Here is a 26,479-nt window from a genome sequence, read left to right on the forward strand (position 1 = left end):
AGACTCCAGAAGAGGTTGACAAAAATGATTCCAAGAGGTGAAAACTTCAGCTGTGAAGATAAATTGGAGAGGTTAAGACTTTTCTCCTTGGAGAGAAGGCGGCTAAGAGGTGATTTGATAGAGGGGTTCAAAATCATGATGGGGCTGGACAGAGTAGATAGGGACAAACTGTTCCCACTCATAAAAAGATTGAGAATGAGGGCACAGATTTAAAGTGATTTGCAAAAGAAGCAAATGTGATGCAAGAAAAAACTTCTTTACACAGTTTGATTTGATTTATTACTGTCACATGTATTAGTAAACAGTATTGATTCTTTCACATTATAAAGACAACAGTATACTGTTCATAAAGAAGAAAGGAGAATGTAGTGTTACAGTCATAACTAGGGTGTAGAGAAAGATCAACTTAACGCAAGGTAAGTCCAAAAGCCTAATGGCAATAGGGAAGAAGTTGTTAAGTTGGTTGTCATACGATCTCAGACTTTTGTATCTTTTTCCCAACAGAAGGTGGTAGAAGGGAGTATGTCCGTGGTACATGGGGTCCCCAGTCACATTGGCTATTTTCCTGAGGAAATGTTGACAGAGTGAATGGATGGGAGGCTGGTTTGAGTGATGGACTGGACTTCAATCACGAGTTGTTTGGGGTCTGGGATGTGCAAGGAGGCAAGTTCAGTTACAGCTTTCAAGAGGGCATTGGATGATTATTTGCACAAAAATAGAGGCAGGGTTACAGGGAAAAGGCAGGAGAATGGTACTCAGTCATAGTGAGCTGGTGCAAACATGATGGAACAAATGGCCTCCTGTACCATTACAATTCAGTTTTAAAATCAGGAAAAACTGTTACGCTTTGAAGAGTTAGTAACTGAATGACAAAATTTTCTGAATGGAGGGAGAGATTAGCAGAGTTTATTTTGTGATGGGTTGATAGGTCATAGATTGATACACTGAAAAATGCTTTGAAGCAGAAAAAAAATGGTTTGAATATTTAAAAGGGTAATTGGGAGAAAGGGTAGGGTAATCACAGAGTGCATTGTGGCACAGTGTAAAAGGACTGAATGGCTCCTTTCTGAGTTGGCTGCAAAACTCCAGGCGTGCCATTTCACTTTCTTTGCCTTTTCTGGGATCTTGGAGTTTGTTTCTGAAAGGTGGTACTGGGGTGTTAAATGGAGAGAAGTCAGCTATCGCTGAGATGCCCTGACAGCGTGTGATTGGGAATTTTCCAAGTGTGGGACCACAAATGGGATCATGCTGTGCTGTACAGCATGTGGTGAGTGTATTGCCCCATTTCATAGGATCCCTGCGTTACAGGAGGTGGTCATTTGGCCCATCGTGTCTGCACCAAACATAATCCCACCCAGGCCTTATTCCTGTAACCCCAGATATTTACCCTGCTAATCCCCCTGACACTAGAGTCAATTTAGCATAGCCAATCAACCTAATCTGTACATCTTTGGACTGTGGGAGGAAACTGGAGCACCCAGAGGAAACCCACACAGACACGGGAGAATGTGCAAACTCCACACAGACAGTGACCCAAGGCCAGGATTGAACCTGGGTCCCTGGCGCTGTGAGGCAGCAGTGCTAACCACTGTGCCATCCAAAAACAAAAACAGAAAAGCAGGGACGTTGCATGAAATTTTAAAATACCCTGGTTAGTCCACACTTAGAGCACCAAGTCTGAATCTGGTCGTCATATTACACATTGGATTTGAAGGTAGGAGAAAGTGCAAAATAGATTTACAAGAATGATGCTAGAACTGAGAGGTTTTACTCAGTGGGGACTAGAATAGGAGGCCAAGGGGATGACTTTTTAAAAAAAAGTCTTTAATAATCAAAGGGATTTGAGGCCGGAATTTTACCACGCATTATGGAAATTGGAGCAGGCAAGGGGTGGAACATGGAAAGGTCTGTTGACTTCGGGCAGGATTTTTCAGTTTCAGGACAAGTGAGACTAAAATCCTGCCCAGAGAAGATGTTTCCCCTTGACTCGCAATAAGCAACTTATTTACTCAAAGCATGGTGGGAATGTGGAACTCACGACCACACTGGAGTTGAGATGAAGAGCATTAGAGTGTCTAAGGGGAAGCTAGGAAGTACATGAAGGAGAAAATAATAGAAGGAGATGTGGATAGGATGAGAGGAAGTAGAATATGGGAGGATGTTTATGTAGAGCGTAAACCATCTGCACAGAGCAAATGGGCCAAATGGCCTCGTTTGATGCTGCGAAGTTGAGGGCAGAGGTGAGGGAAGATGACATGCACTTGATTAAGGAATTAGTAACAGCACTCAACTTCATGTGAATTTGAAATGTGACTCCTTCCAAAGCATAGGGCGTGTGGCACTTGCTGTAAACCAGGTCAGATCCAGCCATTGGACGCAAAGTTGTTCCGCAAGTCTTTTCTCTCTGCCTCAGTCAATGGCAACAAGGGAGCACGGCAAAGTCCCCCGTAATATCCAAACCATCCCATTGCCTCCTTGAGGGCTGCAATACCAAATTTTTGTGTAACCTGCAGGAAATAACATTACCTCTGTTATGTCTGAATGGGAGCTCAACAAGAACATGTAAACAAAACCACATAGATCATTTTTAATACATCAGAGTCATCCTCAGTATATGGTAAGGCACACCACTAATTGCTCCTGAGAAGGTGGTGAGATGTGTTCTTGAACCTGTGGTGTAGGTACACCCACAATGCTGTTAGAGACGGAGTTCCAAGGTTTTGACCCAACAATGATTTAAAAAACCACCAATTCTGGTTTCAAATCGGGATGGTGTGGGGCTTGGAAGGGAACTTGCAGGCACACTTGTGCTTCTAGGTGGTAGAAATTGTGGATTTGGAAGATGCTGTCAAAGGATCTTTGGTGAGTCACTGCATGCAGTGCATCTTGTAGATGAAACATTCTGCTGTTGCTGTGCATTGGTGGTGGAGGGTCTGAATGTTTTAAGGGGGTACCAATAAAGCAAACTGCATTTCCCTGAATGATGCTGAACTTCTGAAACATTGCTAAAGCCACACCCATCGTGGCAAGTGGGGAGTATTCTAACACAATCCTGACTTGAGACTTTCAGGTAGTGAAGAGGTAATGGATGGGTCAGGAGCTTAGATGCAGAATACCAAGCTCTGACTTCCTCCCCCCCCAGTGGGGCCACTGCACAGCTACTATGACTGAATGGGCAACGTATACCAATCGAGTCAGGGAAGCCCACGTGAACGAATAAAACAAAATATCCAAGCTACTCTTTACAGCCGATAAAGTACTTTTGAAGTATCATCATTGGTTATAATGTCGGAAATGCAGCAGTTAAGTTGATCAGGTCAAGATCCCACAAACAGCATTTGTTTTATTATTGTCAGTTGAGGGATAAATGTTGGCCAGAACACACATTCTTCAAATAGTGCAATGCCAGAAATATCATTTCCTTCCTCTGTCAGTGCAGCACTCCCTATGTACCACACTGGAAGTCTCAACTTAGATCTTTTGATCGAGTCCTACAGTGGGTCTTGAACCATCTACCTTCTGACTCAGAACAGAGAACTGGCGCTGAGCCATAGCTGAGTGCTGGTTCTGAGCCACAGAGAGCAGGGTTTTCGAAAGTGCATGAGGGGAGCACGAGCAGAGGTAAGAACAAAGAAAATTACAGCACAGGAACAGGCCCTTCAGCCTGTAAGCCTGCACTGCCCATGCTGACCGACTGAACTAAAACCCCTTATCATTCTGGGGACCATATCCCTCTATTCCCATCCTATTTATGTTTTTGTCAAGATGTCCCTTAAAAGTCACTACCGTAAAAGAACAAAGAAAATTACAGCACAGCTGGGCAGGCAGAAGGGAGATTGCTAACATCTTCCCACCTCTGGGCCGTTTGCAAAGAGACTGAGTCAGAGGCACAAGGTCTACTTGCTGGAGTGTAGCCAAGTAAGGAGCCTTAGCCACACCAACTAGAATTTTCACGATGCTCTTAGACACACTTACTGAGGTAGTCTTCCAGCGACAGACTAAAGTGGGGGGGAACTGCAGTTGTCCATCTCACACGTCACGTGGAAATGATCCCAATATCAGGTCTCCACCCAACAATGGAGATCTGGCCATTTAAAAATGTACAAGAGCAAGTCAAAGCAATACTTACTGCAGTGTTGGGTTCAATCAGCCTGTACTGGAGTTCACGAGCTTCCTCCCATTGCCCTCCGGCACAGAGCTTTTCCAGGTTGCACAAAGGCTGTCCGAGCACATTGGCCAGGGCACACACGCCACCCACAGCACCTTAAACATCACAGACACCAAAATCAATCTCGTAAGGAAAGGACAAATTCACAATTATGCAGCAACTTTCACAATCCCACATCTCAGCAGACTAAGGAAATTTGGCATGTAAGCTACGACACCCACCAACTTTTACAGATGCAACATAGAAAGTATTCTTTCTGGTTGTATCACAGCTTGGTATGGCTCTTGTTCTGCCCAAGACTGTAAGGAACTACAAAAGGTCGTGAATGTAGCCCAATCCATCACACAAACCAGCCTCCCATCCATTGACTGTCTACACTTCCCGCTGCCTCGGCAAAGCAGCCAGCATAATTAAGAACCCCACACACACCAGGCTTCCACCTTCTTCCGTCAGGAAAAAGATACAAAAGTCTGAGGTCATGTACCAACCAACTAAAGAACAGTTTCTTCCCTGCTGCTGTCAGACTTTTGAATGGACTTATATTATGTTGATCTTTTCCTACACCCCAGCTATGACTGTAACACTACATCCTGCACTCTCTCATTTCCTTCTCTATGTATGGTATGCTTTGGTGCAAGAAACAATACTTTTCACTGTATGCTAATACATGTGACAATTATAAATCAAATCAAAAATCAAATCATCTGTGGCTAGCATGCTAGTTCTTTAGTCTGAAAGGTCACATCCCACTGCAGAGATTTCTGATCACAATCCACACTGATACCTCTCATGTAAGTACTGTCTTGTCTTTTGAATGAGATATCACACCAACCTCCTCCTGCCTCTCAGCTGGGTGCAACATATCTACACACTATTCCAAAAGAGAAAGCCGGGGCTTCCCTCTAGTGTTCAGACTAATATTTATCCCTCGGCCAACATTCATAGAATCTCTACAGTGCAGAAGAAGCCATTCGGCCCATCGAGTCTGCACCAACTCTCCAACAGTCTATCCCTACAACCTCACGCATTTCCCATGGCTAACTGGTAAGACTGTCATCTGGAATTCAAAGTCTCATAGAATATTCTGGAATTGACCGGTGTGATAGGAATAAAGAACCATTCTATCTCTGTCTCACTCTGGGACAACCTTCCCTTCATTTGAAGCCTCTTTGCACTTCTCCCATTGTGCTGCTCCTGCCCTCTATGGCTCAATCTCTGACCTCCAATTTAAATCACGTTGTTGAACTCCTTATTCGTTCATCCGGTCATGTTAAGGAAGAACTACTCCAGGATAAAGCTAATCTGATATCTCAGCAATCAGCCAGTGTGACAGACGTATCGTCCCAGGCAAACTCTCCACCTGACACTGTCCCTGGAACCCACTGCTCCCCACTCCATGACAGGCAGCGAAGGATAAGCCCAGCGCAGACCAGTTAATCCAAACTATCAAAAGGAAATTCAATCCCGTTTCACTGTACCCTTACTCCCTCGTGTTCAGTCTATACGGAGGGTCTGGTGGGGGTGTGATGGGTGTGTGGGGGGCGTGGGGTGATGTGGTGAGAGGGACAGTAACTTCTCAGGCCCCTCAGACCATGATGTGGAGATGCCGGTGTTGGACTGGGGTAGACACAGTAAGTAGTCTCACAACACCAGGTTAAAGTCCAACAGGTTTATTTGGTGGCACGAGTTTTTGCAGCGCTGCACCTTCATCGGGCGAGTGCAGGATCTGTTTCACAAACAGGGCACATACAGACATAAACAAGATAATGGATGAATGCGAGTCTTTACAGGTGCAGACAACGTGAGTGCCTCCACGACACACAAGGCAGAGTCGCTGAGCAGAGACTGATAGCCAAGTTCCGCACATGAGGACGGCCTCAACCAGGATCTTGGGTTCATGTCGCACTATCTGTACTCCCAAGACTTGCCTGGGTTTGCAAAATTTCACTAACTGTCCTGGCTGGAGACAATTCACATGTCTTTAACCTGTGCTTAACCCTCTCTCCACTCACATTGTCTGCACCTGTTAAGATTTGCATTCCAACCATTATCTTGTAATTGAGTTTGTGTCTATACATTCCCTGTTTGTGAAAAAATCTGCATCACCTGATAAAGGGGCAGTGCTCTGAAAGCTCGTGCTGCCAATAAACCTGTTGGACTTTAACCTGGTGTTGTGAGATTTCTTTCTGTGCCCTTCTCAGACCTGCAGAGCTTTCCCATTTCCACAGGATCAGTCAGAAAACACAAGGACGGATCCAATAGCTCTTTCAAAGACCCAGCACAGGACCATGGCCAAATAGCCCTGTTTTGTGCTGCTGTGATACCTGTGTTAACCAGCACATCTCCAGTTCCCTTTCACACACATTGGATTGCCCCCTTACCTACTGAATAAGCAGCAAGGAGGTACCCTGCTGATCCAGCCAACACTTGGAAATCCTGGTTCCTGGTTTTGTGAATGATCAGTGCAATTCTTGTAACCTGAGGAAGGTGAACAGAATCAGAAAACAGTGTCTATTGCCAGTTAGTCAATGAGTTAGCGGTAAGGCCGGTTTTACAACAGGACTCACAGCATACCAAGTCTGTTAAATCATGGAATCCCTACAAGTGCAGAAGCAGGCCATTCAGCCCATCGAGTCTGCACCAACTTTCCAACAGAGGAACTTCCCCAGGCCTTCCCAATCCCCCTAACCTACATATCTTTGGACACTAAGGGGAAAACTTTTCATGGTCAGTCCACTTACAGCATATCTTTCGGACTGAGGGGGAAACTGGAGCATCCGGAGGAAACCCACGCAGACACGGGGAGAATGTGCAAACTCTACACAGACAGTAACCTGAGGCCAAACTTGAACCTGGATCCCTAGCACTGGGAGGCAGCAGTGCTAACCACTGTGCCAGGAATCCTTACAACCAAACTACAGCAAACAGAATCATAAACAGAAACTACAGCAACATTTCTTTTTATTCATTTGTGGGACATGGGCATTGCTGGCTGGCCAGCATTTATTACCCATCTCTAGTTGCCCGAGGGCAGTTGAGAGTCAACCACATTGCTGTGGCTCTGGAGTCACATGTAGGCCAGACCAGATAAGGATGGCAGATTTCCTTCCCTAAAGGACACTGGTGAACCAGATGGGTTTTTCCGACAATCGACAATGGTTTCATGATCATCAGTAGATTCTTAATTCCAGATATTTTTTGGTGAATTTAAGTTCCACCATCTGCCATGACGGGATTCGAACCCGGGTCCCCAGAACTTTGTCTTGAGTTTCTGGGTAAATATCTCCCAATAAAAGCAGGATTATTTTTCCAACAAAATACAGTTAGTGGAGAATAGTTATTTAGATCAAAGTCTGTAGGTAAAATCAATCCCAGCCAGTTCCAGTGGTTTGGTTTCCTGGACTGATTGGTTGGGGGAATTACTCCAGTCATCTTCATTCAGAACGGGATAGTCTAAAACTGCCACCTGCAGGAAAGGCTGTGGGGTACAGCTTGAAGGTCTCAAGGATTTAAACAGCGCGTGTAATCAGCTGTGATTCAGGAAGTTTTGGAATGAAGCCCCACTCTGGGGAACAGAATACAAAAAGTATGATTAACTCCTCCTAGGAACAAGAGGAGGCCATTCAGCCCATCGAACCTGCTCAACCTTTCAATACAATCATGGCTGATCAGACCCATCAATGTCTTATATACCCACTATTCCCATGGTGGGTATAGTGGGATGGCATGGCAGCACAGTGATTCGCACTGCTGCCTCACAGCTCCAGGGACCGGCGTGGGTCCCTGTCTGTGCAGAGTTTGCACGTTCTGCTCGTGTCTGCATGGGTTTCCTCCCACAGTCCAAAAGACATGGTTAGGTGCATTGGCCATGCTAAATTCTCCCTCAGTGTACCTGAACAAGTGCCAGCGTGTGGCGGCTAGGGGATTTTCACAGTTGTCACAAGTAGTGCAAGTCTACTTGTGACAATAATAAATAAACTTTTAAACGTTACATTGTTAATCGGAAATATCAATCTCTGCTCTAAACATACACAATGACTGAACTTCCACAGCCCTGTGGGGTAGAGAATTCCGAAGATTCACAACCCCCTGCGTAAAGAAATTTCCCCCCCCATCTTGGTCCTAAGTGAGATGTCCTCCTTATCTTGAAATTGTGCCCCTGGTTCTAGATTCCCCAACCAAGGGAAACATCTTAGTTGCATCTACCCTATCCATTCCTTTAAATATTGTGTAGGTTTCAATGAGATCACTTCTTATTCTTCAGAACTCTAGAGAATACTCACTAAGATACAGCAAATCTCCCAGACGTAGGGATCCAAGGGATGCAGGAGAATGAGGAGCTGAAGGAAATTAGTATATAAGTAAGAAGGTTGCATTGGAGAAATCAATGGGATTGAAAGTTGACAAGTTTCCGGCCAGTTTGCCCTATCTTTCTCCATTAGACAGCCCCTAGGGGAGGCAGTGGAATAGTGGGATTCTCACTGCACTAGCAATTCAGAGACCCAGGGTAAAGCTCTGGGGAACTGGGTTCGAATCCCACCACAGCAGATTGTGAAATTTGAATTCAATTTAAAAAAAATCTGGAATTAAAAGTCCAATGAAACCATTGTCAATTATCATTAAAATCTGATCTGGTTCACTAATATCCTTACCTGCTCTGGCCTACATGTGACTTAAATGCCATCAGAGATGGGTAATAAATGTTGAGGGAAGGTGACCAGCTGCTATACAACTGAAACAAAGTCTCACTCGCTCCTCTTGTACTCAAATTCTCTTGTGATAAAGGCTAACTTTCCAGTAGCCTTCCTAATAGCTTGTTGAATCTGCATGCTACCCTTCAGTAACTTATGGACAAGGACACTCAACTCACTTTGTCCATCTACACTCACTAATTTCTTACTATTTAGGAAACACTCTGCACACCCGTGCACCACCAAATTGGATTACCTCACATTTTTCTATCTCCCATGTTCTTGTCACTCATTAAATTCGTCCAAATTCTCCTCTAATAGATTTATATCTTCCTCAGCATACTTTCCTGCCTAGCTTTGTATCATCTGTAAACTTGGAAATATTACATTTGGACCCCACATGCAAATCATTGACATTTATAACTCAAAGAAATCCCACAACACCAGTTTAAAGTCCAAATAGGTTTATTTGTAGCAAACGCCGCAAGCTTTCAGGACAGCCTGTCCTGAGTTCCAGAACTCCCAGCCATCTGACGAAGGGACAGGCTGTCCCGAAAGCTTGCGGCGTTTGCTACAAATAAACCTGTTTGGACTTTAAACTGGTGTTGTGGGATTTCTTTGTGTTTTACCCCAGTCCAACGCCAGCATCTCCACATCATATTATTTATAGCCAGGCCCAAATACTGATGCTTGTGGTATCCTACTAGCCACAGCCTGCCAACGCGAGAATTACCCATTTATTCCTATATTCTGCCTGTTAGCTAATCCTCAATCCATGACACAATGTTGCTTCTATCTCACAGTTTCTATTTCGCTGATCAACTTCCTGTGGGGAAGTTTATCAAAAGCCTTCTAAAAATCCAAGTACACTATGCCCATCAACTCTCCTTTTTCATTTTCTTCCTAACATCTTACAAAAAACTCCAACAAGTTCAACAAAGTAATTTTCCATTCTTAAGTCCACACTATGTCCAATCAGATTATTTTTGCCCAAGTGTCCACTTATCACATGCTGTATAATAGCTTCTAGCATTTTTCCTACTGTTGATGGACATCTGACAGGTCTGAAGGTCCCTGTTTTATCTCTCCTTCCCTTCTTAAACAGTGGGGTGCCATTTGCCATCTTCCGATCTTCAGGAGCCATTCCTGAATCTATAGAATTTTGGAAGATGATTACCAATGCAGCTTCTATAGAAACCTTCTTCAACAACCTGGGATGTACAGTATCACGTCCCAGTGATTTAACAACTTTCAGTCCCATTAATTTCTCAAATACGACTTTTTTGTACTAGTTTCTTTCAGCTCCCGCATTCTCCCCAGTCCCTTGGATCGCCACATCTGGGAGATATCCTAAATCTTCCTTAGTGAAAACAGTCACAAAGTAATCATTTAGCTCCTCTGCCATTTCTCTATTCCCCATTATGAATTATCCTGATTCTGCCTATGATGGCCCCGCATTTGTTGGTCAAACACTTCTTGTTTACATATCTGTAGAAACTTTTACAGTGCACTTTTTTGTTATTTGCTAAATTGCATTCACATTCTGTTCTCCCTTTGTCAGTTTCTTCCTTTGCTGCATTCCAAATAACTCAATCATCAGGTTTCTGGCAATTTTTCTTTTAATCTTATACAATTTTAACTACCTTTGTTGGCTGTGGTTGACTGGCTGTTTTGGGTTTTTGTGCTCTGAGGGAATGTATAAGTGCTGTATGATATATAATAGTTCTTTAAAGACTATCCACTGCCAACGCACAGTTACGGCAAATGGTGGAATTTAAATTCAATTAGTAATTTTTAAAAATCTATAATTCAAAGCTATCCCAGGAACAGCAGCAATGAAATCTACCATCGCTTGTTGTAAAAACCCATCTGGTTATTAATATCCTTCAGGGATGGAAATCCTTCCCCGTCGGGCCTATATGTAGTTGACTCTGAAATGGCTGAGCAAACCATTCAGTTCAAGGGCAATCAAGAATGGGCAACAAATGCTGGCTTTGCCAAAGACATTCACATTCAACAGAATCAATAATGACTGGAGTCACTGAATTAGTAATCCAGAGAGCCAGGGTAACGTTCTAGGGACCCGGGCTTGAATCCCACCATGGTAGATGGTGAAATTTTAATTCAGTATAAATCAGGAATTAAAATCTACGAATGACCATGAAACCATTGTTATAAAAGCCATCTGGTTCACTAATGTCCTTTAGGGAAGGAAATCTGCTGTCCTTACCTGGTCTGGCCTACATGTGACTCCAGATCCATCGCAATGTGGTTGACTCTTAAGTACCTTCTGCCATCCAGGACAAAGCAACGTGCTTGATTGGCACCACATCTACAAACATTCAATCCCTCCACCACCGACGCTCAGTAGCAGCACTGTGTACTAACTACAAGATGCACTGCAGCAATTCACCAAAGATCCTTAGACAGCACCTTCCAAACCCAAAACCACTTCCATCTAGAAGGACAAGGGCAGCAGATAAATGGGAACACCACCACCTGCAAGTTCCCCTCCAAGCCACTCACCATCCTGAGTTGGAAATATTTCGCCGTTCCTTCACAGTTGCTGGGTCAAAATGCTAGAATTCGCTCCCTAACAGCATTGTGGGTCAACCCACAGCACATGGACTGCAGCGAATCAAGAAGGCAGCTCACTACCACCTTCAAGGGCAACTAGGGATGGGTAATAAGTGCTGGCCAGCCAGCGATGCCCACGTCCCATGAAAGAATTTTAAAAAGTGCTTTGATACACATCATCAAGATTCCAATTTTTGCTTGCTTCTTATGTTGTGATTTAGCTGTTCTGAAGCAACAGAGCGGTGTCTGGGCGAGAAGAGGGATGAAACATAATGGCAGAAGCACTCCTGTCCTAGTCATCAACTACTAACTCCTGCTGCAAGATCGGGACCAAGATCTGTTCTGATACCTCCCCCTTGCTGGTCACTGACCCCAGTGCCATCTCACAGCAACAAGAGGCTCTCCAGTGCCCACAGTATGGTGCAACCTTAAAATCAGAGTTCAGGGGTGATGTCTGGAAGCACATCTTTACAAAAAGGGGAGAGGAAACCAGGAACCCTCTCCTCCAAAGGGAGAATGGGGTTCCAGGGAGATCAATTGAAATGTTAGAGGCTGAGATGGCTGGATTGTTGTTGAGCAAGGACTTTAAGGCTTTGGTGAATTCATAGAATCCCTACAATGCAGAAGGAGGCCATTCAGTCCATCAAGTCTACATCAATCATAATCCCACCCAGGCCCTATTTCTGTCACCCCATATACTTACCCTGCCAATCCCCGAACACTAGGGTCAACTTAGCGTGGCCAATCAACCTAACCTGCACATCTTTGGACTGCAGGAGGAAACCTGAAAACCCGGAGGAAACTCACGCAGACACGGTGAGAACACGGTGGGAACCCGGGTCCCTGGCACTATGACGCAGCAGTGCTAACCACTGTGCCACCGTGCTGCCCTAGTCACGGAATTAAGATGCTGATCGGCCATGATCAAGGTGAATGATGGGACAAGCTCAGTGGGGGCTGAATGTCCCCCTTTTCCTGCATTTCCCAAGGGAGGATGCAAAAATGATGATGACCACTTACATCGTTGCCACTGTCCTTCAGCCCAACAATATTAGGATGTTGAGAAAGGGTGAGGATGGCATCTAACGGTAGCTCCAATGCAGTGTTCCCCGGGACACTGTACAGCACAACGGGAACAGATGAGGCATCAGCTACCTGCATTTTAAATAAAGAGTAACTGGTTAAAAGGTCCCCCGCTCGTGAGGCTAAACCTCACCACATTACTGCTCACTCATTCCTATATTCAGCAATATGCTGAAATCATGCAATGTTACAGTGTGGCAATTATTTTTGTACAAAACTCTTTTGCCTCCTGCACATCACCCATGGTTCAGCTGGTAGCATTCTCACCTCAAAATCAGAAGGTTGGCTTGTCCAGAACATGAACACGAAAATTGGTACGGAGGGAGTGCTACGCTGTCGGAGGCACTGTCCACCTTCTCTTAACAGATTCGATACCATCATTTTAAAACGATCGTGGGAGTTATCCTTTGTTTACAAGAAAGTTGCCAGAACATTGAGCAATGAGGAGGGGTTGGGGTTATTTTCCTTGGAACAAAGAAGGCTGAGGGGTGTCTTGATAGAGATGAACCAAATGATGAGGGGAAGAGATAAAGTGGACAGGATAAAATTGTTTCCCTTGATAGAGAATTCTAGAACCAGGGGCATAGATTCAAGATGGCGTAGAGAGGACATGAGGAAGAACTTTTCTACGCAGAGGGTGATGGATGTCTGGAATTCACTGTCCAAGTTAGTGATGGAGGCAGAGACCCTAAATTCTTTTAAAAGTACCTGGACCTGCACCTTAAGTTTAAAACTTATTTATTAGTGTCACAAATAGGCTTACATTTACACTGCAATGAAGTTATTGTGAAAATCCCCTAGTTGCCACACTCTGGCGCCTGTTTGGACACATTGCGGGAGAATTTAGCAAGTCCAATACACCTAACCAGCATGTCTTTTGGACTGTGGGAGGAAATCGGAGCAGCTGGAGGAAACCCATGGAGACATGGGGAGAACATGCAAACTGCATAGACAGTGACCCAAGCCAGGAATCAAATCCAGGCCCCTAGCATTGTGAGGCAGCAGTGCTAACCACTGTGCCACCATGCTGCAAGCCACAGGGCTATGACCTAGGTGCAGGAAGATGGCATTAGAAAGAGCATCTGGGTGTGCTCGGGCTGGCAAGGACAAGATTGGCTGAATGGCCTCCTTCTGTGTTGTAACTTGTTTATGGTTTTCTGACCAGTTTATATATATGATATAAACGATACAATATATGACAAGAATAGGCTATTCAGCCCTAAAGCCAACTCCCAATTCCACCTTCTTTTCAGGAAGTGAGCTCCAAAGATTCATGATCTTCAGTGAAAAGATGTCACCTCATCTCAGTTTTAAATGGGTGATCCTATATTTTTAAACACTGGCCTCTTAGTTCTAAATTCTCCCACAAGTGGAAACATCCTCTCCACATCCACCCTGTCAGTACCCCTCGAGATTTATACGTTTCAATCAAGTTGCCTCTGGCTCTTCCAAACTCCGTAAAAAGTCTGACAACACCAGGTTTTAGTCCAACCGATTTATTTGATAATACTCACAAGCTTTCGAGGGGACTGCCTCTTCGTCAGGTGAATGGAGAGTTCTGGCCTCAGACAGAGCATATAAAGCACAGACAGTTTAGAGATTACTGATTAAAATGCGAATCCTTTTAATCATTTTAATCAGTAATCTCTAAACTGTCTGTGCTTTATATGCTCTGTCTGAGGCCAGAACTCTCCATTCACCTGACGAAGAGGCAGTCCCCTCGAAAGCTTGTGAGTATTATCAAATAAATTGGTTGGACTAAAACCTGGTGTTGTCAGACTTTTTACTGTGTTTACGCCAGTCCAACGCTGGCATTTCCACATCATGTCTTCCAAACTCCAACAGATACAAGCCTAGCCTGTCCAGCATTTATCCCTCAAACCCATAGGAGACGAATGAAATGGTCATTATCACAATGATGTTGGTGGAATCTTGCTGTGCATAAATTAGCTGCTGTGTTTCCTACATTATAAACACTGATTACAATTCTAAAAGCACTTAATTGTCTTTACTCAGGGACTTGCTATGGTCATGAAAGTTGCTATAGGGATGCAAGTTTTTATTATTAACTGACAGTTCAATGCTTGTTTTTTGGACTCTGTTGTTGAATTGGGGGAGGCAACGGCCTAGTGGTATTATTGCCAGTTTATTAGCCCAGAAACTCAGCTATATTCTGGGGATCCAAGTTCAAATCCTGCCACGGCAGATGGTGGAATTAGAATTCAATTTAAAAAAATCTAGAATTAAGAATCTACCGATGACCATGAAACTATTGTTGATTGTTGGAAAACCCCATCTGGTTCACTAATGTTCTTTAGGGAAGGAAATCTGCCTTCTTTATCTGGTCTGGCCTACATGTGACACAGTAAGAAGTCTGACAAAACCAGGTTGAAGTCCAATCTGGTGTTGTCAGACTTCTTACTGCATTTACCCCAGTCCAATGCTGGCATCTCCACATCATGACTACATGTGAATCCAGAGCCACAGCAATGTGTTCGAGTCTGAACTGTCCTCTGAACAAGGGCAACTAGGGATGAGCAATAAATGCTGGCCAGCCAGCGACTCCCATGTCCTTCGGATGAATTAAAAAGAAATTGAACTCTCTCTAATCAGCAAAAGCCATCAAGCTTCAATTTGGTTTTGATATTAAATTTTCTGATGCAATTATAGTGATTGAGTCATCGAGGCTTACAGCATGGAAACAGGTCCTTTGGCCCATCTTGTCCATGCCACCCAGTTTTTACCACTAAGCTAGTCCCAATTGCCTGCATTTGGTCCATATCTCTCTGTACCCATCGTACCCTTGTAACTATTTGAATGCTTTTTAAAAGACAAATTTTTACCCGCCTCTATTACTACATCTAGCAACTTGTTCCAGACACTCACCAACCTCCGAGTGAAGAAAATGCCCCTCTGGGCACTTCTGTATCTCTCCCCTCTCAGCTTAACCCTATGCTCTCCAGTTTTAGACTCCCCTACCTTTGGGAAAAGATGTTGACCATCTACCTTATAGATGTCGCACTTAGATAACTAAAAAAGTCTTGATTCATAAAGAATAAAACAATCACAGTAAAGAGACGGAGCAAACATAAATGTAACAGTGCGAGAGTGAGTGAGACAGAGGGGAGGAGAGACTGGGCTGGGTGAAAGGACACAGACACAATGTTACAGAGTATACAGTGCCGGTGAGGCCACAGCTGGAGTACTGCGTACAGTTTTGGTCTCCTTATTTGAGAAAGGACGTACTGGCACTGGAGGGGGTGCAGAGGAGATTCACTAGGTTGATTCCGGAGTTGAGAGGGTTGGCTTCTGAGGAGAGACTGAGTAGACTGGGGCTATACTCATTGGAATTCAGAAGAATGAGGGGAGATCTTATAGAAACATGCAAGATGATGAAGGGAATAGATAAGATAGAAGCAGGGAAGTTGTCTCCACTGACAGGTGAAACAGGAACTAGGGGGCATGGCCTCAAAATAAGGGGGAGCAGATTTAGGACTGAGTTGAGGAGAAGTTTTCTTCACACAAAGGGTTGTGAATCTCTGGAATTCCCTGCCCGGTGAAACAGTTGAGGCTACCTCATGGAATGTTTTTAAGGCAAGGATAGATAAATTTTTGCCTCCCCCAATTTTAAAGGAATCAAGGGTGAGCGAGCGGGTAAGTGGAGTCGAGTCCACAAAAAGATCAGCCATGATCTTACTGAATAACAGGGCAGGAGTCAGATGGCCTACTCCTGCTCCTAGTTTTTATGTTTCTATGTAAATCTGTCAAATTATAAAGGGCGACCAGCTATGGCTGTTCCTTCCAACAGTTTTCAATGGGGCAAGGAAGGAAAAATGAGAGTAAGTGCAAGAAGAGGCACCAAAAAAGTCATAAATGAACTGAGCAAGACCATCATATTGCCATTACCAGGTGTGCGCCCCACGGCTACCTGTGTGTAGTGCTGTATGAAGGCAGCACTGTTCATTCTGCCTCGATAGTAACACGGAGTGATGACCATCACTGCGGCCGCGCCTGCTTCTGCCATATCGTGCGTCATTGCAATAGTGGCCGCTGTGGCTGTTGGGAAATAAAACAAAATTGCTGCTTATAGCCTGTTCACAGTAACCATGGCAACGGGATCACTCACAGTGACCACAGCAATGTGGGCATGCTCACTGACCCATAACTGAGGCTGTCATTTATTTATTTGCTGGAAAATCATAGGATGGTTAAAGATAAAAAAAAGTGACTAGGCCCGTGTGCCTAATCCAACAGCACAGCGGGACTGAGTGTTACTCCAAATTCCACTGGCCCAGTTCCTCAGTGCACTAGTACTTGAAGAGCTTGTTCCACTGGGTCACCTGGACTGGTTCTTCTAGCCATCATCACGTCCCCCACCTCTGCATCTACCCAACCCTCATCACCAGTGAAACCTGCATCCACAAATAGGCCAAAGCCCTTATGGTTGAGGTGAAGAGTCCCATTCTGGACTTTTCCCTCGCCTCTGCAGCATTCTACTTTTGTTTTTGTCTCAGAACATTCACAGTCTTCACTTACATTCACAGCCAGATCCAGCTATCAGTAGCTTCTCCGCAGGTAACACCTGCTTCACTCTGCGAACAACTTCAATGCGCTCCTCACTGGTCAGGAAGACAAACTCTCCGTTGGAGCCCTGAACGACCAGTCCTGCAAACAGAAAGATCTGACATTTATATGGTGCCCATTTCTCCCTCAGAATATCCCCAACCGCCTTACAGCCAAATTATCTATTTTTATTTTAAGTGTAGGCAGTGTTATAGGAAACACGGAAGCCGATTTGCACACAGCAAGATCCCACAAGCAGCAATGACCTGTTCTGGCGATGTTAGTTGAGGGCTGAATATCAGCCCAAACCAGTGAACTCTCTTGCTCTCTGCTGCCATGAGAGGGCAGCCAAGGCCTCGGTTTAACATCTCAACCAAAGGATGAGCACTCCCATTAGTGCAGCACCCCTTCAGTAGAATATTTTGGAAGATGTAATGGACAGTATAGACAACGGTGAAGCAGTGGATGGAGTACGTTTGCGTTTTCAAAAGGCATTTGAAAAGTTGTCGCACACAAAAAAATGGGTCCACAGATTGGAGGTAATTAGCACGGATTTGGTTAACTGGGTGAAAAGCACAGGCAATAAAAATAAAAGATCTTCTTGGTTTTGGCGAGTTGTAGCTCAATGCTGGGACCTTAGCTGTTTACAATAATGATTTAGATGAAGAGACTTAGTGTAATGTTTCTGAGTCGATTGTCAGAAAAGCCCTTCTGGTTCACTAATGCCCTTTAGGGAAGGAAATCTGCCGTCCTTACCTGGTCTGACCTACACATGACTCCAGGTCCACAGCAATGTGGTTGACACTCAACTGCCCTCAGGCAACTAGGGTTGGACAATAAATGCTGGCCAGCCAGCGACGTAATGTTCCATGAATGAATGAATGAAAAGAAAAGTTTGCTGATGATATGAAGACAACTGGGAAAGTGAGCTGTGAGGAGGATAGGAAGAGTCTGCAAAGGGATAAGGGTAAAGTCACCATAGTTTCAGATGACCATAGGCTGTGGGGAGAAAGATTAAGATGACATCAAGATGGAGGAAAGGTCATTGATGCAGCAGCTGAAAATGGTTGAGCCGAGGACATTACCCTGAGGGACTCCTGCAGAGATGTCTTGGGAATGAAATGATTGGTTTACAACAACCACAACCAGCTTCTTCTGACTCCAACCAGTGGAGAGTTTCCTCCAATTACTTTCATCTTGCAGATTCCCTGATGCCACATTCGGTAAAATGCTGATTTGATGTCAAGTGCAATCCCTCTCAGGCTCACCTCTGAAATTCATCTCTGTCTAAGGCCCATAATGCGGTCAGGAGTTTAGTGGCCTTGGCATAACCCAATCTGGGCATCAGTGAGTAGGTTATTGCTGAGCAAGTGTCACTTGATAGCACTCTTGACCACTGCCTCCATCACTTTATTGATGATTGGGCAGTAATTGACCTGTTTTTTGTGTACAGGACATATCTACATTGCCAGGTAGATGCCAGTGTTGTAGCTGTACAGGAACAGTTTGGCTACGGACGCAGCAAGTTCTGGAGCACAAGTCTTCAGTACTATTGGTGGAATATTGTCAAAGCCCATAGCAATATGAGAATCCGGTGGATATGTGAGTGAGCAGAAAAATAGAGTTGAGATTGAAGTCTAGCCATGGTATTAATGAATGGCAGAGCACATTCAAGGAGCCATATGGTGCAGAATGTACTGTTACAGTGCTACAGTCATAGCTAGGATGGGGAGAAAGATCAACTTAATGCAAGGTAAGTCCATTCAAAAAAGTCTAATGGCAGCAGAGAAGAAGCTATTCTCAAATCTGTTGGTATGTTACCCCAGACTTTTGTATCTTTCTCCCGACAGAAGAAGGTGGAAGAGAGAATGTCTGGGATGCGTGGGATCCTTAATTATGCTGGCTGCTTTGCCAAGGCAGCGGGAAGTGTAGACAGAGTCAATGGATGGGAGGCTGATTTGCATGATGGATTGGGCTACATTCACGACCTTTTATAGTTCCTTGCGGTCTTGAGTAGAGCAGGAGCCATATTAAGCTGTGATACAACCAGAAAGAATGCTTTCTATGGTGCATCTGTAAAAGTTGGCGAGAGTTGTAGCTGACATGCCAAATTTCCTTAGTATTCTGAGTAAGTAGAGACGGTGAGCTTTCTTAACTATAGCGTTGGCATGGGGGGGACCGGGACAGGTTGTTGGTGATCTGGACACCTAAAAACTTGAAGCTCTCGATCCTTTCTACTTTGTCCCCATTGACGTAGACAAGCATACGTTCGCCTTTACACTTCCTGAAGTCGATGACAATCTCCTTCATTTTGTTGACATTAAAGGAGAGAGAGATCCAACCCACCAAGCTGGTGTCACTTGGGTTACTGTCTGTGTGGAGTCTGCACATTCTCCCCGTGTCTGCGTGGGTTTCCTCCAGGTGCTCCGGTTTACTCCCACATTCTGAAAGACGGGCTGGTTAGGTGCATTGACCCGAACGACTAGGTGTGGCGACTAGGGAATTTTCACAGTAACTTCATTGCAGTGTTAATGTAAGCCTACTTGTGACTAATAAATAAATTTTACTTTACTTTCTAGCATATAGCTGTCAGGATCGGGAAACTAAAGAATGGGGGTGATGGGCAGACTGCCCACCAATCGGTGTGTGTGTGATTTGAAGTAACACAGAGATGTGAAGGGCAAGAGGCCAGAATTGGAGGAAACTGAAAGATCTCAGCTTTGAAGCACGATTTCTACAGTTTAATAAAATGTCATAGAATCCCTACAGTGCAGAAGGAAGCCATTTGACCCATCAATGCACTGACCACAATGCCACCCAGGCCCTATCCCCATAATCCCATGTATTTAACATGCTAATCCCTTGTCACTAAGGGGCAATTTAGCATGGCCAATCCACCTAACTTGCACATCTTTTAGACTGTGGGAGGAAACCCACAGAGACACGGCAAGAACGTGCAAACTCCGCACACGGTGACCCAAGCCGGGAATCGAACCGGGGTCCCTGGCGCTGTGAGGTAGCAGTGCTAACCACTGTGCCACCCTGCTGGGAGCAAGTCCCAAAGCATTCTTAAATGAAACCTTGACAATGAACCGCATAAAGAGACCATACAACAGGTGATCAAGGGCTTGATCAAAAAGATAGATTTTAAACAGCTTCTCAAAGAAGGAGAGAAGGTGGAGAGTTTTAGGGAGGGAAATCCAAAATGCGGAGCCCAGGCAGCTGAAGGCACGGCCACCAGTGGTGGAGCAATAAAAACCAGGGAGCGACAAGAGGCCAGAATTAGAGGAGAAAGTGATCTCAGAGGGTAGGAGGGCTGCAGCAAATTACTAAGAGTACTATATAGGAAGGAAGTGATTGCACTAGACCGGGTGCAGAGAGGGTTCACCAGGATGTTGCCTGGGATAGAGCATTTGAGCTATAAGAAGAAACTAGATAGGCTTGGATTGTTTTTTCTAGAGCAGCGAAGGCTGAAGGAGGACATGGTTGAGGTGTTTAAGATTATGAGGAGTCTGGGCAGAGTGAGTAGGGAGCAGCTGTTTCCCTTGGTTGAGGGGTCAATCACGAGGGGGCATAGTTTTAAAGTAAGGGGCAAGAGATTCAGAGGGGATTTGAGAAATGAAATTCACTCAGAGGGTGATGGGAATCTGGAATGTACTGTCTGGGAGTAGTGGGAACCAGGAACCTCACAGCCTTTAAAGTGCTGGAAAAGGAATTAGCGCAATTTTAGTGGTAGTTATTGCAGACTCGATGGACAGAACAGCCTTTGCTGCACTATCTGACTCTAATGACCAGGGTACTGGCGGGATCTAGACAAAGACGAGAATTTGAAATTCCATCTTGGCTGATACTTGAACTGTATATATTCAGTGTATAGAGTAAAGATGATGTTTTGCTGCAGTTATAGAGGGCTTAGGTGAGGCCACACCTTGAGTATTGGTCTCCTAATCTGAGGAAGGACATTCTTGCTATTGAGGGAGTCCAGCAAAGGTTCATCAGACTGATTCCCGGATGGCAGGACTGACATATGAAGAGAGACTGGATCAACTGGGCTAGTACTTACTGGAATTTAGAAGAATGAGAGGGGAATCTCATAGAATCATATAAAAACCTGATGGGACTGGACAGGCTAGATGCAAGAAGAATATTCCTTTGACAAAGGGTCATTTGGACTTAAAATGTCAGCTCTTTATTCTCCTTATAGATGCTGCCAGACCCATTGAGATTTTCCAGCATTTTCTCTTTTGACTTCAGATTCCAGTATCCACAGTAATTTGCTTTTATATAAGAATTTTCCCAGTGTTAGGGAGGTCCAGAACTAGGGGGTCATCCAAAACCAGGGATCATAGACTAAGAATAAGGGGTAAGCCATTTAGAGAGTTGTGAACCAGTGGAATTTTCTACCACAGAAAGCTGTTGGGGCCAGTTTGTTAGAAATGTTCAAAAGGGAGCTGGACGTTGCCCTTATAGCTAAAGGGATCAAAGGGTACGGAGAGAAACTGAGAGTGGGATACTGAAAGTGCATGAACAGCCATGATCATATTAAATGGTGGCTCAGGCTCGAAAAGCTGAATGACCTGCTCCTGCACCCATTTTCTTTGTTTCTATGTTTCACGAGTGTGGCCAAAGGTGGGGGGAAAAATACAATGATTCGCCAATGTTCTACAATGAATGGGCCTTTGATGATGGAACTTGGAGAATTTAGTGACAGATTAAAATAAACAAGTGGGCAAAGAGTGCAGTCCGGATGGAAAATTCACCAGGTTCAATGTCCAAGGATCTTGTGTGTAAACATTCATGTAGAAAACAAGAATAGAACCTAAAGCTGCAAAACCAGTGACCTGTAGTCAGCAATAGTTACTGGTCCACTGATAAAATGCACAAAGAGGTACAGATGTGGCTGGTGGGTCAGTGAACTGTCTAGGGAATGGAGTTGAGCTGTACATAATATTCGCAGGTTTGCACCCCAGTCTGCCTCGACTTACCTGACTCCAGTCTGAGGTACTTTTATTGTCCTTGGGCCAGTGAGGCGTATTCCAAATCAGGATCGCAAAATAGTTACTCCGACCCTCAGCTACATGGGACACATGCTGACCCCTGACCTCCAGCTGCATGGGATACGTAGGCCGACATAATCACAAAATCCATAAAATTCCTACAGTGCAGAAGGAGGCCATTCGGCCCATCAAACCTGCATCAACTACAATCCCACCCAGGCCCTATTCCCGTAACCCCTCATATTTATCCTGCTAATCCCCGATACTCGGGTTAATTTAGCATGGCCAATCCACGTACCCTGCACATCTTTGGACTGTGGGGAGGAAAGCGGTGCACCTGGAGGAAATCTACACAAACATGGGGAGAATGTGCAAACTCCACACAGACAGTGACCCAAGCTGGGAATTGAACCCAGGTTCCTGGTGCTGTGAGGCAGCAGTGCTAATCTCTGTGCCACTATGCCACAAAAGACTTTTGCATTTACATAGCACCTTTCATAAGTACAGGACATCCCAAAGAGCTTTACAGCCAGTGGAGTACTTTTCAATTTCAGTCAATGTTGTAATGTAGGATGCGTGGCAGCTGCTTTGTACACAGCAAGATCCCACAGACTGTAATATGTTTGTGTGGGTTTCCTCTGGGTGCTCTGGTTTCCTCCCACACTCCAAGGATGTGCAGGTTAGGCGAACTGGATTGGCCATGCTAAATTGCCCCCTAGGGTGGGATTTTCTGGATGCGCTCACCCCAAAACCGGAAAATCCCACCAATGGTCAACAGACCTTTACGCGGTCCGGCGCCTGCCTATTTCAATTCCCACAGCGACACATGAAAATTCCCCCTTAGTGTTTGAAGGTTAGAGGAATAACAGGATAAATGTGAAAGGTTAGGGGATAGGGCTGGGGTTGCGTGGGTCCAGGTAAGATGCTCTATCAGAGTCAGTGCAGAGTTGATAGGCCAAATGGCCTCCTTCTGCATCATAGGGATTCTATGATTAATCTAAGAATTTTCTGCTTTAGAAATTGTGACTGAAGATTTTTAACATCCATTGTCAGATGATGGACATTAAAGAACAGTTTAATAAGCTGAGCTAAACAGGGAAAAAAGACATATTGAGATTTAAACAGAAGGTTGGGATTGTTTAATGAGGGATACTGAGAGAGAAGGAGTCAGTGTGGACACCAGGTGATGAATGACTGGGACAGGATTCAGGCAGTAGAGTTCTGGGTGAATTACAGGTGGCGGAGGGTAAGAGCAGGTGAGAAACCACTGGAATTGTTGAAGGTGTAACAATGGCACGGATGAGGATTTCAACAATAGATGAGTGGAGGCAGGGAAGGAGACAGGCAACATTACAGAGGTAGAAATAGTCCCTATGATGGAGAGGATTTGCAGTTGAAAGCTAGGGTCAGGGTTGGTGAGTACACTGAGGTAGAGAACATTCCAGTTCATCCCGAGACAGTGGCCATGGGCAGGCGATGAAACCAGTGCTGAGGGAACAGACGTTGGGGATAGACGACGATGGCTTTGGTCTTTACCATAGTTTAGCTGCAGTGACAAATTAGCAACCTGTTCCAGGAATTACTAGCCACAGAAACAGATGAAAATCTGGCTTAGTGCACCATTAGTGCAGGAAGAGAAATGGAATAGAATAGTTAGCTGGAGGAAACAGCAGTTTGAATACAGCAACTAATTGCATTTATATGGCACCATTAATGTGGCAAAACATCCCAAGACACTTAAAGAATGTCCATAGAATCCCTACAGTGCAGAAGGAGGCCATTCAGATTTTTGCACCAACTCTCCAGAAGAGCATCTTACCTAGGCCATGCATATTTACCATGGCCAATTCACCTAAGCTACACATCTTGGCACACTAAGGGACAAGTTGGCATGCCCAAAAAACTTAACGTATTCATCTTTGAATAATGGGAAGAAACTGGAGCACCTGAAGGTGGCTAGGGAGTGGAATTTGTGGTTCTGTCTGAGGTTGCAGAGAGGGACAGGGGTGAGGGTCACCCATGCAGACATGGGGAGAACATGCAAACTCCACACCAATCCAAGGCGGAATCAAACCCGGGTCCCTGGTGCTGAAAGGCAGCAGTACTAACCACTGTGCCATTAGATAAGAAGCCAAGCCAAAGTCAGAGATATTAGGGCAGGTGACCTAAACCTTGGTCAAAGGTAAGCTTTACGAATCATCTTGGAGCTAGAGAGAGGGCTTCAGAGAGGGAATTGTAGAGTTTAGGGCCCAGACAGCTGAAGGATTGGCTGCCAATGATGGAATGAAGAAAGTCAATGGACGGACAAGAGGCCAGGATTGGAGGAGAGCAGGGATCTCGATGGATCATAGGAAGTTAGAGAGATAGGGCGATGAAGGATGACCATTTTAAATTTGAGGCATTGACCAATTGGAAACCAAATGAGGTTGGTGAGCACAGCAGGTGAATGGAACTTGACGCAAGTTAGGCTATGGGCATCATAGAGGAAAATGAGTCCAAACACACCCTCATCAGCTGAAAGTGGTACCCACCAATGAAGCTCCCACTCAGCGCCCCTCATTAAATTGCTTTTTTTTAGTGTAAATTCTCACATACACACATTACCTCTGAAAGGAATCTTGCTCAATTCTTGAACGTTACTCTCCAGTTGCTGATAGTCCACCTGACCCTTCTGATTGAAGGGGGTAATGATAGGAGGGTAAATACCCCTCAGATCCAGCCTGCTCCCAGAGCTCATGCACCGGCCCTGTTTGAACCCCCTCCCGAACGCCCTCCACCCCAAACCTTGCCAGCTTAAAACTCTGCCTAAAAACATTTCCCCAAGCAGGAGTAAAACCTCTCTCCGAACTCTCAGTCTCAGCAGAATTTAGTACTGACCCGGAACCCTTAGTCCTTTTAATAACCACGCCCACTAACCAACTTTTTTTGTGTGCGAATTCTTGTTATTTTAGAGAGGCGACAGAAATGATTTTCCCCAGCGGGGAAAGTTTTTTTTTAAAGTTTTGTTAAAGTTTGGGGGGAAGTTTGGCTGGAGCTGGAAGGCTGGCTGCTGTCCCGCGGGTGGAGCGCCGATCCATTCAATCTATTTCCAGAAAGCTTTAATTCACAACTAACCATGTATGAGCCGAGTCTATGAATACAGGCTATCCGTGCTTTATTACGGCTGTGCGGGTTTATTATTGCTGTCTGCAGCAGGAAGATCGCGTCTAGTAACTTGTTATCAGAAAAGGGTTTCTTGTCATTGCTACCAGCCCTGTTCTAATCCCTGATACTAATCCCTAACTAACCCTTAACTCCAACAACCCCCTAACCACAGACCCTCACCTCAGTCCTTCTTTGCAACCCCTGACAGAGCCACAAACTCCACTTCCTAGCCACCTGCTCCATCCCTCTCCCTGCATCTAGTCCATTCGGCCCATCGAGTTTGCACCAACTCTTGGACAGCATCTGACCCACGCCTTCTCCCAGCCCATAACACCATGCATTTACCATAGCTAATCAAGCAGCCAACATAATTAAGGACCCCACGCATCTCGGATATTCTTTCTTCCATCAGGAAAAAGATACAAAAGTCTGCGGTTACGTACCAACCAACTGAAGAACAGCTTCTTCCCTGCTGCTGTCAGACTTTTGAATGAACTTGCATTAAATTAATCTTTCTCTGCACCCTAGCTATGACTGTAACACTACATTTTGCACTCTCCCCTTCTCTATGAATGGTACGTTTTGTCTGTATAGGGCGCAAGAAACAATACTTTTCACTATATGTTAATACATGTGACAATAATAAATCAAATCAAAAAAGTTTTTAAAAATCTCTCTAACCTACACGTCTTGGGATCAGTTTAGTATGGCCAACCCACCTAACCTGCATATCTTTGTGGGAGGAAACTGGAACACCCAGAGGAAACCCATGCAGACACAGGAAGAATGTGCAAACTCCACATACACAGCCACCGAAGGCCAGAATTGGACTCGGGGTCCTGGTGCTTTGAGGCAGCAATGCCTACCACTGTGCTATTGTGCCACTCTGGTGAGCCACATATTTCAACCACACATCCATACCATAACTAAGACCACCTTCCCATCTTTGTTTTATTCTTTCACAGGATGTGGGTACCACTGAAAATTAAGTTCAGTGTTTATTGCCCATTCCTCATTGCCCTTGAGTACTTGCCTGGCTATTTCAGAGGGGCATTTAAGAGTTAGCCACATTGATGTGGCTCTGGAGTCACACGTAGGCCAGATGTGGTACGGTCGGCAGTTTTCCTTCCTAAAGGACATTACTGAACCTGATAGGCTTTTCCGACAATCGACAATGGTTTCATGATCATCAGTAGATTATTAATTCCAGATTTTTGTTGAATTCAAATTTCGCCATTTGCTGTGTCGGGATTCGA

General features: G+C 44.8%; 1 protein-coding gene across 1 annotated transcript; it reads right to left on the bottom strand.

Annotated features, from left to right (window-relative positions):
- Positions 1-888: 888 nt before the first annotated feature.
- hoga1 (4-hydroxy-2-oxoglutarate aldolase 1) lies at positions 889-24,959 on the bottom strand. Its single transcript, XM_080205940.1, has 7 exons — positions 24,684-24,959; positions 17,056-17,184; positions 16,448-16,575; positions 12,457-12,591; positions 6,550-6,646; positions 4,130-4,263; positions 889-2,507 (listed from the first exon to the last, which is right to left on the bottom strand). The coding sequence occupies exons 1-7, from the start codon at positions 24,892-24,894 to the stop codon at positions 2,358-2,360; spliced, it is 984 nt and encodes a 327-aa protein (XP_080062066.1). The 5' UTR covers positions 24,895-24,959; the 3' UTR covers positions 889-2,357.
- Between the last annotated feature and the right edge of the window lie 1,520 nt (positions 24,960-26,479).

Source organism: Carcharhinus amblyrhynchos, chromosome 17, assembly GCF_965287045.1.
Source record: "Carcharhinus amblyrhynchos chromosome 17, sCarAmb.v2.hapA, whole genome shotgun sequence".
NCBI classification, from domain to species: domain Eukaryota; kingdom Metazoa; phylum Chordata; class Chondrichthyes; order Carcharhiniformes; family Carcharhinidae; genus Carcharhinus; species Carcharhinus amblyrhynchos.

Excerpts from the sequence above, each read along its gene's own strand:
- hoga1 (XM_080205940.1), bottom strand. The coding sequence starts at position 24,894 with ATGTTTTTAGGCAGAGTTTTAAGCTGGCAAGGTTTGGGGTGGAGGGCG. Across the intron at positions 17,185-24,683 it reads GAGCAAGATTCCTTTCAGAG|GACTGGTCGTTCAGGGCTCC; the intron begins GTAATGTGTGTA and ends TTCTGTTTGCAG. Across the intron at positions 2,508-4,129 it reads TGATTGAACCCAACACTGCA|GTTACACAAAAATTTGGTAT; the intron begins GTAAGTATTGCT and ends TATTTCCTGCAG.